We start from the raw sequence: 17,372 nt of genomic DNA, 5'->3' as shown, positions 1-17,372 counted from the left end.
TCCTAGGTCTACTCCAATGCAATCGTTTCTGCTTATATGGCGCTTAAGCGCCAGTGGACCTCATTAACACAAATAAAAAAATACAGAATGGTATGATCTCTTTGCCTCTGGCACGGTTCACCTCACTTTAAACTCTACGCCTCCTGTAGGCTGTGCACTCAAAGATTCTTTCGCAAGAGGATGGTAACGTGCTGGTAAGATATCTGAGCGGCTTAATGCGCCTGCTGTATAGGCTTACCGGTGACATGGCACAATTTGCCTTTGTTTTTCTGGGTTCAGTCCAGTCATGCGAGGGGAGTATTTGCCTGACACCATGATGATTGTTGTTGCTGTATGTTGGTTAAGCAGGGGAAGGGGCCGGCACCATTCATCACACCGTTCGGCTTCTCCGTTACACTAGTTCTCTCCTTTGCCCCCCAGAGGCAGTTATTTGGGCAGATAGGAAGGGATAATGTTGAGATGGACGACCTAACTGGGTGGCGCTTGTGGCACTACGGTGCAGCGCTGAAACCTGACTAATTGTGCAAATCAAAGTGAGGGGGGAATGCTTTAGAGTGGCCAAATTGTAATATTGGGATTTTTTTTAAATGTGCATTGTAGAGTGAAGTTCAGTTGATAACCCGCCCAAAATAGGTGTGATGTTATTATGAGGGTGGGCATATGTCTATGCGTTACCATGTTTTCACTCTTTGAAAGACTTATGCCGTCTCCTCATTGATATAAGGAGGAAAGGGTAAGAACACTGGATGTGTACATTATTTTAAGAGGCTCTATTTTGATGCTTGTGCAAACTGACATCTGCATGCTTTCGTGGTGCTAAAACGCCATGCTGCTCCTTCTCATCGCCTGCTCTCCACGGCTTTGCAGGGTTCTCCTTCGGCACAGAAGCCTTGCACTTCCGCCCGAGGGGACATTGGCAGAGGGATTGCAGCAGCAGATTGTGATGATGCTGGTGCCGATCGACCGGATTAGTAGAAAGGGCGATGCTAATAAAGAAGGGGGAAAAGGCAATCACTGGTGAGCAAAGACACAGGTGACCTTACGGTGTGTAGTAGATAAATGGTCATAATTATCAGGGATAAAGATTTCAAGTTACAAGCCACTAGCCAGGCATGGACAGTTGCCCGCCCCTCGGTCCGCTTCAGCCTCCACGGGGCTGGCACAGAGTTTCTTTCTCATCGGTGGTCACTTATTACTGGCCACTGATATGGGACGGTAGAGGGTACCACAGGCCACACTCGGGTCATGTTAGTTAATCATCTGTCTGTCTGTCTGTGTAATGTTTACTGGAAGGAAGCTTCTTTCCGTAGGTCTGTCAGTGCCTTTGGAGTTTGGATGATTCATGTGGCCTTGCTGCATTCCACGGTTGGGGAAAAAGTAAAACATTGCCTGTGATAATGTTTGATCTATATATGAACACCCCCACCCAGCTGCTGTCTTGCACACCCCACTACATTTCCCTCCCACTCTCCATCCGATCCTGTGTTACCCACACTCCAAAACCCAGATGCGCTCACCATAAATTCAAGAGGCAACACTAGTCTTACAGTAAATGCTCCCACCCGACCTCATCCTCACCCTTTCTCGATGATATTTCTTCTTGCTCATCATCAATGGGGTACCCTCTATCAACGATTCCTCCTTTACTCTATTCCCCTTCTCATTCTGTTGTACATTGGCACCCTTTATTGCATCCTCCTTTGAAAACGTGCACCTTCCTCCTTGCACCCTGGTGCCTAAAAATGCAAAATGCAAAGAACTACAGTAAACACCACATAGAGGGGCCACCAATAATTATCATTAACTAGAGTTTGGTGGCTTTGGAGCGTAGTCATAGCAAAAGTTCTAAACTGAATTGCTTTTATGGGCTCCCAATGTTGGTTGATCAGGCACAATGATATTGAATGATTTGCTCAGGATTAAACACTTTATTGAAATAGCGAAACCAGGATTCTGTCCAAGGTGGAAATGTAAGAACCTGACCACATATCTTCCCAAGTATACTTCATATCAGTATTTTTTAAAGATTTTGGAATCAAAAGGTTAAATAATTGTCTAGCAATGCCTTGAAAAGTATACGAATCACATAATGAATTAGCCTGACAATGTATATACATTAAAGAAATAGGTCAAGCAACAAAAGAATGTAATTATACATTTATTTTCCCATCCTGGATGCCAGGTTTTCCTGTGTAAACCAAGAAAAATGTTATGGTGTGCAATATGTGAATGGACACTATTATTATGTAACAACTATAGTTTGGGTGCACTCCTGCTTTACTGTGTGATGTTTAATGATAGTTCACGTGTGTGGGGTAAGGACATCGGGGCCATGCATACAATTGATCTGCATGCTGTAGGATTTATCCTGTGATGACACCTCCTGTGGTGATGTCTTCCCATTGCCCATGCCAATGGGGACTCATTATCTTCTCTTTTTTTTAAGAGTTGCCCTGCCACGTACACATGTGTGTCAGTTATCAGCTACTGGAACAGTCAGGACATAGCTTCTTCAAGAACTAGAATGGCTTCCAATGACATGGACACCACCTACAAGCACAGGTGTGGTGCTTTCAAAAGAAAAGAGAAAGATTGACTACTTTTGAATTCTGCAGCAGGCGATCCTAAACAGAGGAGATTATGTTTTTTCACCACAGATTTTGTTGGTGACTCAGATGCTCTGCAAATTGGTGAACCTGCTGTGGCATTTCCTTTCTCTATGTGCGCTCAATAGCTTTACGAATGCGCACCGGTGGTATCTACGGCTACTACAGCAACTAACCCTAACCAACATGTTGACCGTGTTGATGATGTGATCACAAACATGAGCCCACAAAAAGAACTCCAGAATCCTTCTGTAACAGATTTCAAAATAGGAAGTGTTACCAATAATAATATAGAGAATTAATCTATCAATGAGAAGGGGTCACCAGGAGTTAAATTAAGATGTGTTCATTTTGTAACAGATAAAGCCCTATACAAAAATGTTACTTAAACTGAACTGTGTGATCTTGTTTCTAATGGTGCATGCCAACCACTTGCAAAAGACTTTCCAGATGGCCAATATCCATGAAATGCTACTTTGCATCACTTCTTCTCTTCATCATATTTCATAAAGAATGCATTAAATGAAAGTGTAAGAGTGAAACGGCTGGCTCACCCATACAAAGAAGACTATGTGTATTGCCATTATTGCTGGCCTTTGGGTGATCATGAAACCAAAAATGTAAAGCGGGTTCAAGGCTTCAATGGTTGGCGGCTTCTTGGACAATCAATGAGGCTACAGGAAAAAAGCAAATCACACATGATATCTACTTTAGCTTACAACAATGAACATTGCAGCATGTATTGACAGACACATTTCCGAAGAAGCTAAGCAGTGTCATGAAGTGCTAAATATTCTTTTAGACATAGTTCGAAGTGTGTTTACTTTAGGAATGCCTTTTCGTGGTCATCAGGAAAACCTAGATGGTTTCAACTGTGGACTTTTTTTGATGGTTGTTAAGTTGATTGCCAGGTACAACCCTAGTTTTAATGTTAATGTGAAGACAGGCTACTGAGATCAATCAAAGAAAATAACACAAAAGAAAGGGCATTTTTTTAAAATGTGTAAAGGACATGCCTGCTGAAATGTTTTCCTGTACAGAAATGTTTAGTGCTGATGAGAGAGGTGCTGCTAAAGCATACGGGACAGAAACGCCAGAGCCAGGGACCATTCAATGAAAAGACTTTCTTCCCTCATGACCTTAAAGCCCATAAAAACTACCAGTCATTAGACTATCGGGACTATGCTGGGGAGAATAGTTGCACCTTGGATTCTATGTGGATGGACTGCCAGCTTGGAAGAGATCTTTGAGAGATGACATAACATCTTGAATATGACCTTCTGACCATAGGGGGCAAGTGTTGAGATTTTACAAATAGCTCAGTATGGTCAGTACACCAGCAAAGCCAGTCTTTACATTGTAATGTTGGGCCAACAAGGTGCAGGAGCATTTTCTCTAATCAAATAGGGCAAGAAGTGTAGCTTTGATGATAACATTTGCAGGAGTAAACTGAAGGAATATAAGGAGGTTCAGCAAACGACAGCTATGTGAAGCATTCCCATCAAATGTATTCACATCACTTTGCATGGTCAACTTCACATCCACAAATGGCATTTGGGTCTCTGAGATAGGGTAGAGGTGGTGGCTGCGGACTCAGAGTATGTTTGATTTGTCACACAACATTAACACAGGCAATCTTTCTTCTTTATTTGCAAAATGTATATTTTAACCAGAGGTTTATTGTGAGTTGAAAGTGGCGACAGAGGATCCAAAGCCATGATCTGAGTGCAGCTCTATAAGGCAATAGCTCAGGAAATCATCGGGAAATCAATGATGTATGCCTCTTATTAGAGTCAATGTTAAATAGGGCTATGATTTGATCAATGATTTCCAAACTATCTTTAATACTGGATAGTCTAAGGCCAATGAGCCTTGTTGATTAACCGAAAATGACCGGGACTTGGAGTCCCCTATGTATGTATGTAGGTATGTATGTATGACCTCTGACCCTCTTGCTTCTTCCTCAACTATTCCTGACTGCCTCTCTGCTATCCAGTCCTGGTGTGCTTCTAATGATTTCTGCCTCAACGCCAGCAAGACTGAGATCCTTCCTATCGGGATTCCTGCTCCTCCTTCCTCCCGTCTCTCTGGCCACCCTCCATGGGCTCCCCCACCTCCTTCTACTGAAGCCAGAAACTTCAGAATCATCTTTGTCTCCTCTCTTTCCTTCCTCCCTCATGGGTCTTGCCCAGAAGGCCCATTTCCAACTCCACCTCCTTAGAGGCATCCTTCCTTCCCCTATCTTTCCCCAGAAGCTCAATGTCTCTAGAGTGCTGATACTCTCTAGGCTGGACTACTGCAACAGTCTCTTCCTTAATCTGCCCTCTTCCTCTCTACGCCCCTGCCAGCTTATCCAGAATAGGGCTGCAAGACTTATCCTTGACTTCAAGGGCAGGGACCATATCTCTCCAGCCCTAAAATCTCTCCATTGGCTCCCGGTTGCTGCAAGGATCAAATTCAAATCCCTTTGCGTCATCCATAAGGCTGCCTGGGGCCAGGGACCAAGCTATCTACAATCTGCTCTCATCAAATACTCTCCCTCCAGGTCCTTATGTTCTTCCGGCTCCAACTCTCTCTATGTCATAACACTTTTCTAAGTGCTGAGCTGGAAGCTGTTCTCTTTCTTTTGGCTGGCTCCCTCCTCTGGAACAGCCCCCCCCTCTCTGTCCTGAGCTGAATCTCCTAAAATTCCAGACACGTTTTAAGAATTTCCTCTAAACCTCCTCCTTCCCCCTTGCCCTCCCATGCTAAAGCCCTCAGTCACTGAGATGATTGGTAGCCTCCTGCATCATGGCCATCTCTCCAATGACTTGCAGCCCTTCCCGCTCCTAGCACTTGCCCTTGGGCACTCACTGGTGTGTGTTCCCTCACATAACTGCACTTTGTATTGGCAGATGACCATTCATCTCTATGCAACCCATGTCTAGCACTTTACCGGTACCCGGCAACTCGCCCCATTGCACTTCATCCCCCGACCGCGGGGAATCTCCTCAGCACTTACCCACCCCCCCTCAACCCCTCCTCTGTCTCTGCACTTTCACGATCCAAATGCTCACAAGGCCTAGTAGGACCACCTCTATCCTGTTCATTATTGTATTCTACTGCCTTTGTCCCATGTTCCCTCCCTTTTCCCTGTATGCGCTTTGAAACATAATGTGCCTCATTACGAGTATGGAGGCAGCCATGCCCTTAATAAGGGCATGGCTGCCTCCATACCGGGTTCCAGTACCGGGTTCCTCCAATGAGGACTTACCAGGCAATTCCAAGCATGGAGGACCCGGTAAGTCATCGATGGAAAAACCCATCCCCATTTGAGCCCCCATAGGGCTCAATGGGAATGGGGAGGGAGCTAATAACGGGCCCATTAATAACGGGCCCATTAGTAGCTCCCTGGTCCCCTTGCGGGTCCCGGTAAGGACGCCTGGTTTTACCAGGCGTACTTACCGGGTCCCGCAAGGGAACCTCGTAATAGGGCGTCCCGTAATGAAGGGTGCCGGTCCCGTACCGGCAGCCTTCATTACGGGAGTGCCATGACCGTAATGAGGCCCAATGTCTTACTGTATAAGTGCCTTACAAATGCACAATCAAATAAATTAAATAAGTGGGTATGTATGCTGCACCTCTTCTATTACATGTGTATTACGTCATCCCAGACAAATAAAATAACAAGCCTGTCAACATCTTCAGAAAAAATAATGTCTGGAAGGTGTCTAATATATTGACATAATATGGATTGATTGATTATGATATGCTATTTATAACACACTTAATACCCAGACGTTTCTAAGCGTGGACCCAGGGATCGAACCTGTGGTACTTCGTGTCATCTTGCTTCTAAGGCCTTGCGCCTGAGCTATCCTCACGAAACTGATAAGTTACATATAATTCACATTTGAACAAGTGTTTACACATGGCCCTCATCCTTGGATGTTATATCCTATTCATAACTTCAAAACTATTTTTCTTAAATACTTGCATTTGCATCACATAAATTATTTTAACATGAGCCAAATATGTTTCCATAAAACTTCATGACCTTCAATTATTCCAATGACACTGCAAATGACGGGATTTAGATGGTGAAAGAGTAGTTCTTCAGAAATACATGTCTCAAGCTCAGCAATGTGAGACATGAACTGAGGAATGGAGTAAATCCATCTCTATCCTTGGCTGGGGGTGACACCCTGAAGACGGCTTATGATTCGGGTCATGTTTAGGAGCTGGCGTTCCAAGTACTGGAGACGGTGGAGCAAGGTCTCCATGTGGTGAAGAAAACATCATTTGCTGGGACCAAAAGTCAATTTTATTTTCTTGCACATTAGAAGTCTGAACAAAGAGTACAGGAACTTGCCTCAAAAACTAAAACACGAATGCCACCCAAGATGCATACTCCTGCTACTGGAAAAGATCTAGCGGGGAAAAAGATCAGTGAAGGAAAGGCCCACTGCTGAATCTCCAATTAAATGCTGAAAGGTTTTATTCAGCTTTGTGAATGGAATGACAAATTGTTAATGTTAATATTAATGTTTAAGGATATTTATACTGCACACTATAACCACCGGAGTGTGATGATCCTATATGCATCTAAGTTGTTCAACCCATTAATTGAAATAGGATAAAGGAGAAATTTGGTTTTCAGGGGCTATTATGAATGTCCCATGGCAACCCAATTGTGAGGATGTAGCAGATCCCAAGTGCATGTATGAGTATAAAAAGCAGAAGTTGATGTGTTGACTAAGTACGGTGACAACGTTGTTGCTTAACCTTAGGCACCACTGCGGTGGATCAAAAGTACTGGGTGCAACCTAGAGTAGTGAATGCTTTAGATATATGAGGGATCTTGACCAATTCAAATGGGTCCCTGCTGTAAGGCAGGAGGCAGTCACGGGAATATTCAGCCCCTTACTGACCATATAATGATGCCAGATCCCCTGCGAAGGAGGGAGCACAAATGTGAAAGACACTTTACCATGCATACCGAAAGATTTGACATTCATAATCCACATGCCTGGAGAACAGAGGGAAGCAGTCTCCCACTGGCAATTACTTCAGGGCTTCCAGCAAGAGGGAGGGAGACTCCATGACTTATTATGGCCTTATAGGACTCCAAGGTGGTAGCAATCCTTCATACATCCCCTGGCCAGCACCCTTACAAGCCACATGTACAAGCCAACCCATGACCCAATCACAAAACATCACATCCCTCAAGAAACTGGTGCCCTCAATATCAACAAGTGGAGGAGTGCCCTTCCTGTGAAACACACCCAGGTCAGTGCAGGAATATGAGTTGTCTGGATTTGGAGGAATGTGTTTGGTGGCAGGCGAGAGGACTATTGAGAGGTGAGCCGGAAGTGAGAGCTGGAGTTTGAAGGGATAGTCTGAAGGGGGTTTGAGTAACAGAGAATTATCATCAGGGGCAGAAGAAGTGTTGGGGTGTGCAGGAGGCACAGCATCAAAAGTAAGAAAGAAAGTTGAGAGGTGGCTGGAGAAGGAGAAAGCTACCACGAGGAGAAGGAGGAGGGAAATAATTATTAGGGAGTGGAAGAGTTGCATCATCAGACAGAAGGAGACAGAGATTTGTGGGGAAGTTGGAAAAAAGGTATCATCACAAAGCCAGCCCCTCATGATGGAGACGGTGGTGGAGGCCCTTACCATCTGTGGGTGAGTAGAAGGAGCTGGATCAGGAGATATCATCACTATACCTGAGAACAAGAACCCCTTCTAGCAAGAAAAAACAGGGACATTCCAGCAAACCAGTTTAGTACAGGGCAGGACTTAGAGGAAGTGGGGGGAGGTATAAGATGCATCAATCTAACCAGGGGCTAGGGAGCCTATGTTAAGAAGGGTCAGAGAATGGATATTTTGTAAACCAGGTTATTAGATCAGGGAGGTGGTTAACTGACCAAGAATGTCCCAGGTCCCAGCCACAGAGGCTAGAAGAGGGGGTCTGTCATGGCAAATCTCACTATTTATCTTGACCTGCTGGATACAACCTGACAACTGATACAAATCCATAGTTAGTGTTTGTGGTTTTCAATGTTTATGCTTTGCCAATTTCAGTGTTTTTTCAGCGTTTTCACAAAATTAAAAAATCTGTGTATATCAGTGTTTGTACATTTTTTTATGGAGAATAACTGTGTATCTGAAAAACATGCATTTATTAACATAAACTCTTTTTGGAGTAGAAATATCATGGGATATATTTAATGTTGTCAATGATCAGGTGTTTGAAGAAACAGACTCTCAAAAGGGTTAGCCAACACGCTTCTGTTGAAAAAGCCAGCAACAGATGTCAGTGAGACGCTTCCCCTGGAAAGATTGTAGCCTTTTTTGTGTGAGGGCCTGGTTTGACAGAGGACGTGCAAGGGGCCTTAATTTACATATGTATTGACATCAGTGTGAAATCACAGAAACATTTTACAGGAAGATTGTCCACTGCCTGTGCATGCCTCATTCTTACACTACATATATTTGATTAGCCACAATGACAGCGTTGAAGCACAAATACATATGCTGAAAAATCTATATTACATCCTTGTTTACTTGGGGGGAGGAGTATTTGCCACTGGTTCGGGGCTATTTTGAGGATTTTGCCAAATGTTCAGATTGGTTTATTTTTGGGCGGGTGTGAATTCATAGCCACATAAAAGACTTAAAATTGGCTATAACAGCTCAAAGTTGCACCTGCTCACTGACAAATACATTATTTTACAAAAAACAAAGTAATATAAATGTGGTGTCTGTGCATGTCTTATTCAAACTGTCCCCTCGAGAGAGATTGGGGAAAAGGAGGGTCTGCGGGCACAAACAGACACTGAGAAATCCATGTTAAACCATTTTCTGTCAGTGGTCAAGGGCTATTTAGAGGAACTTTGGCCAATTTTGATAAGTGAATCGGCAGCTAGAAAAATGGCTCACATTGTCTCTCAAAATAGCTAGTGACCACTGACAGATACAATTGTGCTTTTTTTTAACAAAGAAAACGATCTAACATTGAATGTGCATTGTTTTTTAATAAGGTTGGGGGAAAAGAAAGGAAGCAATTGGAGAAAGCATACAGGCATACATGGGGGAGAGTAGGGCCATTCTCCTATTGTATGCCAAGCCCCCTCCCCACCACCTCTCCCCCCCAAAACTCCCTCCAACCTTGCTCACACTAAGACTCCACTGGTAGTGGGGAAAAAAGTGTTTTTCAGTCGAACCCTAGGAGATTCTTTTTCTCCCGGTGGTGTTTTTCCGGTGTTTATTGAATTCAACTGAAAACAGAAAAGCCTACCAATCATGTTCTATCTGTTGAGGGACACTCGGTGTACTCAATCACAAACCCAAAGCCCAAAAACCAAGACTAGGGGTTTGAATCGGACACTCAAGCTGGGATGGATGGGCCCATTATTGCAACTGTTGTAAAAGACCTTCTTTGCAGTTTTTGACAAAGACATTACTTTCTATTCCTTTTGTTGTTGCACTTATTAAAATGAACACTGTTGTTGCTAAAAACGAACAGAGGCTCAGTCTATTTGTGTGTCCCACTTGGATGCCATGTATCATATGGTGTCAGAAATGGAATGCCGCTTTGAGGCCATCCTAAATCTCGCCATACAAAGGGCATGGGTGGTGAGGGCATGCATCAAACCCTAGTTAAGCAGGCCGGGTCGATAGAGGTGAGACAATTGTTCCCCCCAAGGGGATGAGGTCTGCAATTTTTGGAGTAGCCAATAAGGGGCATTTGGATTGAAACATGACCAAGAGGATGATACTGGAGATGTATTGGTGGCTGTGCATGGATGCCGATGTAAAGCATATGGTGGCCAATTGTCTGTTGTATGCAGCTATAGATTAATCACAAGTTGCTGTGGAACCACACCTTTATCCTATCAAGATACCCATGCAGTCCTGGGAAAAGGTTGCACTGGACATTATAGGTCCGCTGCCTGGCTAGTATCAGGCTAAGAGGTTCATGCTGGTCCTGATAGAGTACCACCGTAAATGGCCATATGTAGAATGGGTGAGCGACGTGATGGCCAAGTCTGTGGTGGAAGATTTAGATAGTGTGTTCCAGAAGGAAGTATTTCCGTCTTTTGTACTGACTGACAATGGGGTCCACTTTCAGTTCAGAGTGTTGGCAGACTATTTAGGGAGTGCAGGGGTGAAACATAAAACTACGGCTCTATATTGTCCCAGACAGAATGGGCTGGTGGAGATATGTAATTGAGTAGTGAAGGGGACATTACAGCTAGCCCTTATTTCTAAATTGGATGTTACAGGACTACATCACACTTCACCACTAGGGTGTCCCAGTTTGTGTCCTCTAGAGGATGGAATTTGGAAAGGCACAATTCCAGTATGCAGCCCTGCAGGCTTTGTTTGATAATGGTATCTCCCACAAGGAGGGCATCAGAACCACTGAGCCATACTTTCTAGAGAAATTTGACACATTCTAATGCGTTACCAATAACATACAGGAGAAGGGTGACAGTCGCTATCACGTGCTGGTACAAGTGAAATACAAGAAAGCTGTCTTAGAATTGGCACTTGACTATCCATCTGCAGGACTTCATGTGGTGTCTAAGACAAAGATCCATGTCCTTAGCCATTTATTTTGACCTTGGCTATACCATGGGTTCCATGTGTTAAAATCGCAGCAAAAATGGCCGTTTACACAAAAAATTGCGGCAAAAAGGCTGTGGTTTTGCAGCCGCAATACATGTAAAGGATGCGGGGGACACCCCGCAACCCCCAGACCCATTATACCTTTTAAGGGGGGCGGGGGACACCCCCGCAACCCCGCTCCCCTTAAATGGTATAATGGGGTACACCTTTACCGGGTCAAACCACAGCATTTTTGCAGCGATTTTTTGTAAAGGCGACATTTTTGCCACAATTTTATTATTGCCTACAATACCCCATGACACAATACCTCCCAGCCGGATGTTAGTAAGGTGTACTACCACCAATGAACATTATTGATGTGTGATTTGCATGCATTGGGATGGATGCCATTGAGCCAGTGAGCTTCTGCTCCCTCCAAGGCAAGGACATCAATATACAATAATAATCAAGCATGGTCTTTGGAACAAGGTACCCCTCTCAAACCAACAATGTTAAGAACATCCCAAAGCACCTCTTCCACTACTTCCCTCAAGTAAGCTTTCCAAAAGAGATCCTCATGTATCAGGGTACTCACTATACCGAAGGATAACAGCTAGCCTTACTAGCAAGAGAGAACAGGGAGGTTCCAGAAGATCATTTCAGTCTATGGTAGACCTTAGAGGAAGTAAAAGTAGTTACAAGATGGTGCAATCTCACCATGGAGCTTACGCTAGTAAGGATAAAAGATTATTTAATTTTAGTACCAACACCCTACAGCCGAGAGCAGGTCAACTAACCAAGAAAGCCCCTTGCCTCAGCCACAGAGGCTGGCTCAGGGGTCAATATGGACAAAGCTCACCCATTGTCTTGATCTGCAGTAGAAGACATGCCAATTGATCCAAGCCCAGAACTTATCAGGCACATATAGCCCTGCATTATACTCAATTGATTCAAGGTTCAGGAACCCTGCAAACCTGCAGCCTCCAAACAAAAAACAGGTTTATCAATTGGACACCCAGGCCGGGGTGGACGGACCCCATTGCTATAATTTCTGTATGGGACTTTCTTTATAGTTTTTGCTATAGATACTACCCAAAATTTATTTTGCTGTTGAACTTATCATAGTAAATCCTTTGTTATTACCCTCTGTTGTTAATAAAAACAACCAATGTTTCAGCCTTCTTGTGCGTCCCACTGGGCTATCCTGACATACTACACTGTCTTCCACTGGAAAATTGGGGACAATTAATCATTAGCAGGAAAATAGAGCGTAAATCCACCAGAGGTACAAAAAAACATGTTGCGCTCTTGTGACCCGAGACAACGAATGCCCAGGCAATTCCTATCACTCCATCCTACCTACACTTGAGCTTTGGAAATACTTTAGACAATTGAATCTAAATCCAGGGCGTATCAAGACAAATCTGATGGTAATGTGTGATGGGAAAAAATGTGTTATTGCTCAACGTTTGCCCAGGATGGGGCCAGTAGGTGTCTGAATTGTGCAACCCCAGGAAAACTTCCATTGATAAACGTCTCTTGAATTTTGCCACACCCTCAGTTCCTAGGACAAAACGCCCCTTAATCCCGGCCGGACAAAAGAGAATGCCAATGAAAGGCCTCTCTGCCTGGACATTCCTGAACCCTCTGACTTAATTTTAGGGTAAAAATAGCTGTGGCTGGAGGGGGAATAGAAAGCAAAGGAAAGGGAAGCTCAAGGGGAAGGGAAACTAAAAAGCTAGAACTTGAGGATGAGAGAAGGGAGAAGGGGCACTGCGTCAACAAACTGGCAGCCTCGTAATGAGGGCCAACCTCTGTACTTGGGCAATGTACACACTTTGAACTTCCACTTTTTACCTAAAATGCAGTTATGCATTTCCATCTACGCATGAAGTATAGCTAGATAACGAAACATATAGATAAATGTACAGGTTGATATTGACAACGATTTGGGGAAAATGCACAATGCAACATTATGATTACACACACACACACGCACATACGCACACACACACACACACACACACCGCCCCCCCCTCTTTCATGACTAGTTTTTGTGAATTATACCTTTATGCCAGGTCATGGCCTGCAGTGAAAAAGTAAGGAGGGTGGATTAACTCACAAGAGATGCTGCAATTAGCAACACACACATTGGGCAGGAATGCGCTCAAATACCCACAGGAATTAACAAAGCATCTTTCAACTGACAGCTCAATTAATCTTGCAAGTAGCTTTTTTTTTAAAGTTTACCTGATAATCAGCAGGACCAGGACTCCAAACTGCTTCACTCTGTGAGACAGCCATAGTTCGAACAGCTGAAGATCCAAAAGCCCCCTTCTGGCAACTTTCTTGGTACGCTTTCTTTAGGCTTTCACGCGCCACGCCAAAAGCAAAAATATTGTAGGCACCCGGACCTGCAGGTAAAAAGAGACATCCAATTCTGAACACTGGTGTCACTGCTTTACAGTTAACCCAGGAAAGCACTACTGTTTGTCTGGAAAGCCTGCCATGGCTTCGGAAGGCATGTTTATTGGCACTGGTAGGAGGACTGAAATGTACCATAACTGGATCTACCAATGTCTAGCCCAAGGGTCTGCAACCTTTGGCTCTTCAGATGTTTTGGAAAACAACTCCCATCAGCCTTTGCCATACAGTCACTGTGAGGGGTCATGGAAGTCATATTCCAAACCATCTGGACAGCCACAGGTTCAGACGAGTGGTCTAGCTGCAAAGACTGTAACCTATGGACATACATTTGCACATCCACACACATACACACAAACAAATAATAAATACCATATCCTTGAAGTAATAATAAAACAGAATATCTTTTTTAAAAAAATCACTTATTGAAGTTACGCCATTCATTCTTGAGGTAAAAATAACAATGCTTATAACACTAATTCTGTGATATGGTAACTGAGAGGGGGTTGGGATTAATCCTAGAATTTGATCAAACAGGAGCAACTTTGGATGTTTGAGTGATGCTCCCCCAAAGCAATTTGAGAAAGCTGGTGCAAAATGGTACATTTGCAAAAATGTGGCTTGATCATGGCAACATATGATGTTACTGTATGTATGGAATTTCATTGTATTCCTCCATGGGTGTCTGACATCCGGTCTAAATAAATTCTTCCTACTCAAGACCTTTAGACCATGTGGTGAATTTATCTGGGCAAAATGGTTTAGCACTTCCCTTACAGAACTGAAAATGTAAGATTGGGTGTTTGAGAGATGAAGAAGGCAATCACTTTTCCTTCATGACAATACTACATGCATACCAAGGCCAGCCAAGCATTTCAGCGTATCTGCTCAATAGGCAAAATATGCATAGTACTAGCCGTTCCTGCTGTTACATACGCCATTCTAGCATATCTTGAATGTCAAAATCGGTCAGTAAGTCATAGGATCACTTCTGTCCCCCTTCTTAAAGAATTACCAGTGATCGCTTCCAGGAAGGGGTCGTAGGTTCCTGTGACTTATTAATGATCATTGAAAAGGCTAAACGTATAAGTAACTGTATGCTTTTGAAAAGCATATTTGTAGCAGATGGAATGAGAGGTAAATGCGGTATTAGAAGAATATCTAAGTTCCATCAATTACACAGGCCTCTATGATGTGTCTTTGCAGATGTGTAATCGTCAGCCATGTTCCGCTGCAGATTCTCTGCGATGGCATAAGGTTGTGCAGTAGCATAATTACAGCATCTACTTTAAGGTTTAGCTCATGAGGAGACATTCATCCTACAGAGTTTCACGCTTTAGCGACTGAAACATTGAGCTGGTAATTAAAATTTTATTGACACTGGAATCGTCGTGCCCTGTGTGAAGATAAGTGGGGGTGGAAAGAAGTAACTTGAAATTATTCAGAATATTTGCGATAGTGGAAGGTGAATGTGACTGCATAGAACCATGCTCATTCTGTTTGTTGAAATGATAGTTGTTAAATTGAAAGGGCACACAGATGTGCACTTTGCCATTTGGACAGCAGAGGGCAACCTAACACTGATAAATTGCATCAGTTGTGTACGGAAAAATACCTAAGAATTTTATATATGTAGATCAGAAGAGCGCTCAAAGATCTTGCTACACTAAAAATCCCTCAGCCTCTGAGGCCACCTGCCTTCCCACCCAAAGGTTCTGTGGGTTCTAGGTCAAAGTTTCGAATGCAAAGGATCGAATGACCAAAGGGTCAAATCAAAAGGACTGAAAACCAAAGGGTCGAATATTTTATATTTTTTTGTTAACATTTTATTTTTTTGGGTGGGCGGTCCCCCCAAACTCCTTTTTGTTGTGGTAAAAACACTTTTTTTCCAAAACAGAAACCCCCCCCCAAAAAAAATTTAAAACAAAAAAAATGTGACCCTTTTGTTTTAGGTCAAATTGACTCTCACCTTTGGCATTCGATCCTTTTGAATTCGGTACTTTAACTGGACACCGGTTCTGTAATCTCAGCCATCCATTTGACCATCTCTAAGTGCTGTGTACCACTCTCAATGCCAAAAACAGAAGTCATCTGGCCTCCCACCTGCCTTGGCTTCTCACCCCCAGCTTTTCACCCACATTCACCAAGGCTCCCCACCACCTCCACAAGCCTGCAATGTCTTAACACATTGTGGACTTTCTTAATTTAACCTATAGTGTAGGTACATCCCTCCTGAAAGATGTTGCCAGTATATATCTCTGGGTGAAAACAGATGTAGACCCCAGAGACCTACCAAACTACAAGTCTAGCGTAAACCTAAATGTTAACGCTAAATTACACATGCCCCCTGCCTGAGAACAACTCCAATATCAAAGTAAGGATGACTTCATCCTTGATCACCATTAGGCTGGCTCCAGACCTGATAGAAGTAGTGATGCAATATTGGTTGCCTCGCTAGATGGCCTGCTGGTTACAACAGCTGAAGATGCCATCACTACCTTGATTTTCACAGCATTTTCCACTCTCTTTGACACAGATGACTGTCAGGTCCTGCTGGATAGATTTCAGTCTATTTCCAGGCTCCAGAACAATGCTTAATGTTGGCTCATCTTATTCCTAAACCGTAGATCAGCTTAGATTACCCAACGAATAGCTCTCTGCCACTTAACCCAACTCTGCCCTATGCTCCCCTCAATGTACAGCCTCTGTTTATGACTGTTGGCTTACATCACCCACTGCATTTGATTTGAGCAATACATGTATGACAGCAATGCCTAGATCCTTATTATTTTTTTTCCATGTTCACAGTGTCTTTAATACAGTTTTGTATTAGCTTAAATTAAAAAACAAATATTTACAGGATAAAACAGTTTGGATTTGCTTTTACACACGGTGCAATTGACTGGACAATCCAATTCCTCCTTTCCATAACTTGAAGACCGCTTGTATCAAGTTGCCTGCGACATTAAAAATAAAGGCAGTTAAGGAAAAGGACCTTAAGTTTACTTTTGGATGATCCATTGACTTTTCATCAGAAACGGAAATTATAATATTTGACATACGTTTGATGAAAGAAGGCCGTATGAAAGGACAAGCATTCATAGGCCTGCCCAATGAGAAGGCAGCTGCAAAGGCTTTGAAGGAACTCAATGGTTATGTACTCCACGAATGACCAACGGTAGTTCAATTTGCACGTGCTGCAAGACCAAAAGAAAATTCCAAAGAAGGGCAACGCCTAGATCCTGATCCACGTACATTGGAAATAGTGTCAATCCCCTTCTTGCTGGCTACCACCAATCAGCAAACTCTTCAATGTGTGCCTTGCTGCTCTCTAAAGGCTCACACATCTATGAGAATCATCTCTGGGTGCCTCTCCGACCGCAGCCAATTCCTGCAAAGATCTGGGTTATGCCACTGATAACAAACAGTCTCTCACTTCCCAAACAAGCTCTATCAATGGGTTCTTGTTTCTTCCAACTACAACGTCCCCTGTCCAAACTTTGCAGACAGAGGTACTCCTGTAAAAACCTTAATCGGTTCATTGTCATCTAGACCAGGGCAAAAGTATTTTCTAGGTCTCTAATCTGTGCAAATTCAGAGCCAAAGGCATGCCCAGAATGCAGAGCAAGACTTCTACTATGTCTTGACTGAAAAGCGCAAATTTCATTGAGAATAGGATCCCTCCATCACATGATTGTCGCACAAAGAAAAAAATGAAGGGAGCCTCTGCGTATCCCAAAAAGACCTATAAGG

General features: G+C 43.4%; 1 protein-coding gene across 1 annotated transcript in view; it reads right to left on the bottom strand.

Annotated features, from left to right (window-relative positions):
* STPG2 (sperm tail PG-rich repeat containing 2) overlaps positions 1–17,372 on the bottom strand; it is a 2,646,564-nt gene that overhangs the window by 1,811,558 nt on the left and 817,634 nt on the right. The window contains exon 9 of the mRNA XM_069630546.1: positions 13,446–13,609. Within this exon, the coding sequence (XP_069486647.1) occupies positions 13,446–13,609 (164 nt within the window). The remainder of the gene's footprint in view (positions 1–13,445; positions 13,610–17,372) is intronic.

Source organism: Ambystoma mexicanum, chromosome 6q, assembly GCF_040938575.1.
Source record: "Ambystoma mexicanum isolate Mex_15411 chromosome 6q, UKY_AmexF1_1, whole genome shotgun sequence".
NCBI lineage: Eukaryota > Metazoa > Chordata > Amphibia > Caudata > Ambystomatidae > Ambystoma > Ambystoma mexicanum.
This window is presented reverse-complemented; position numbering and strand designations above follow the sequence as displayed.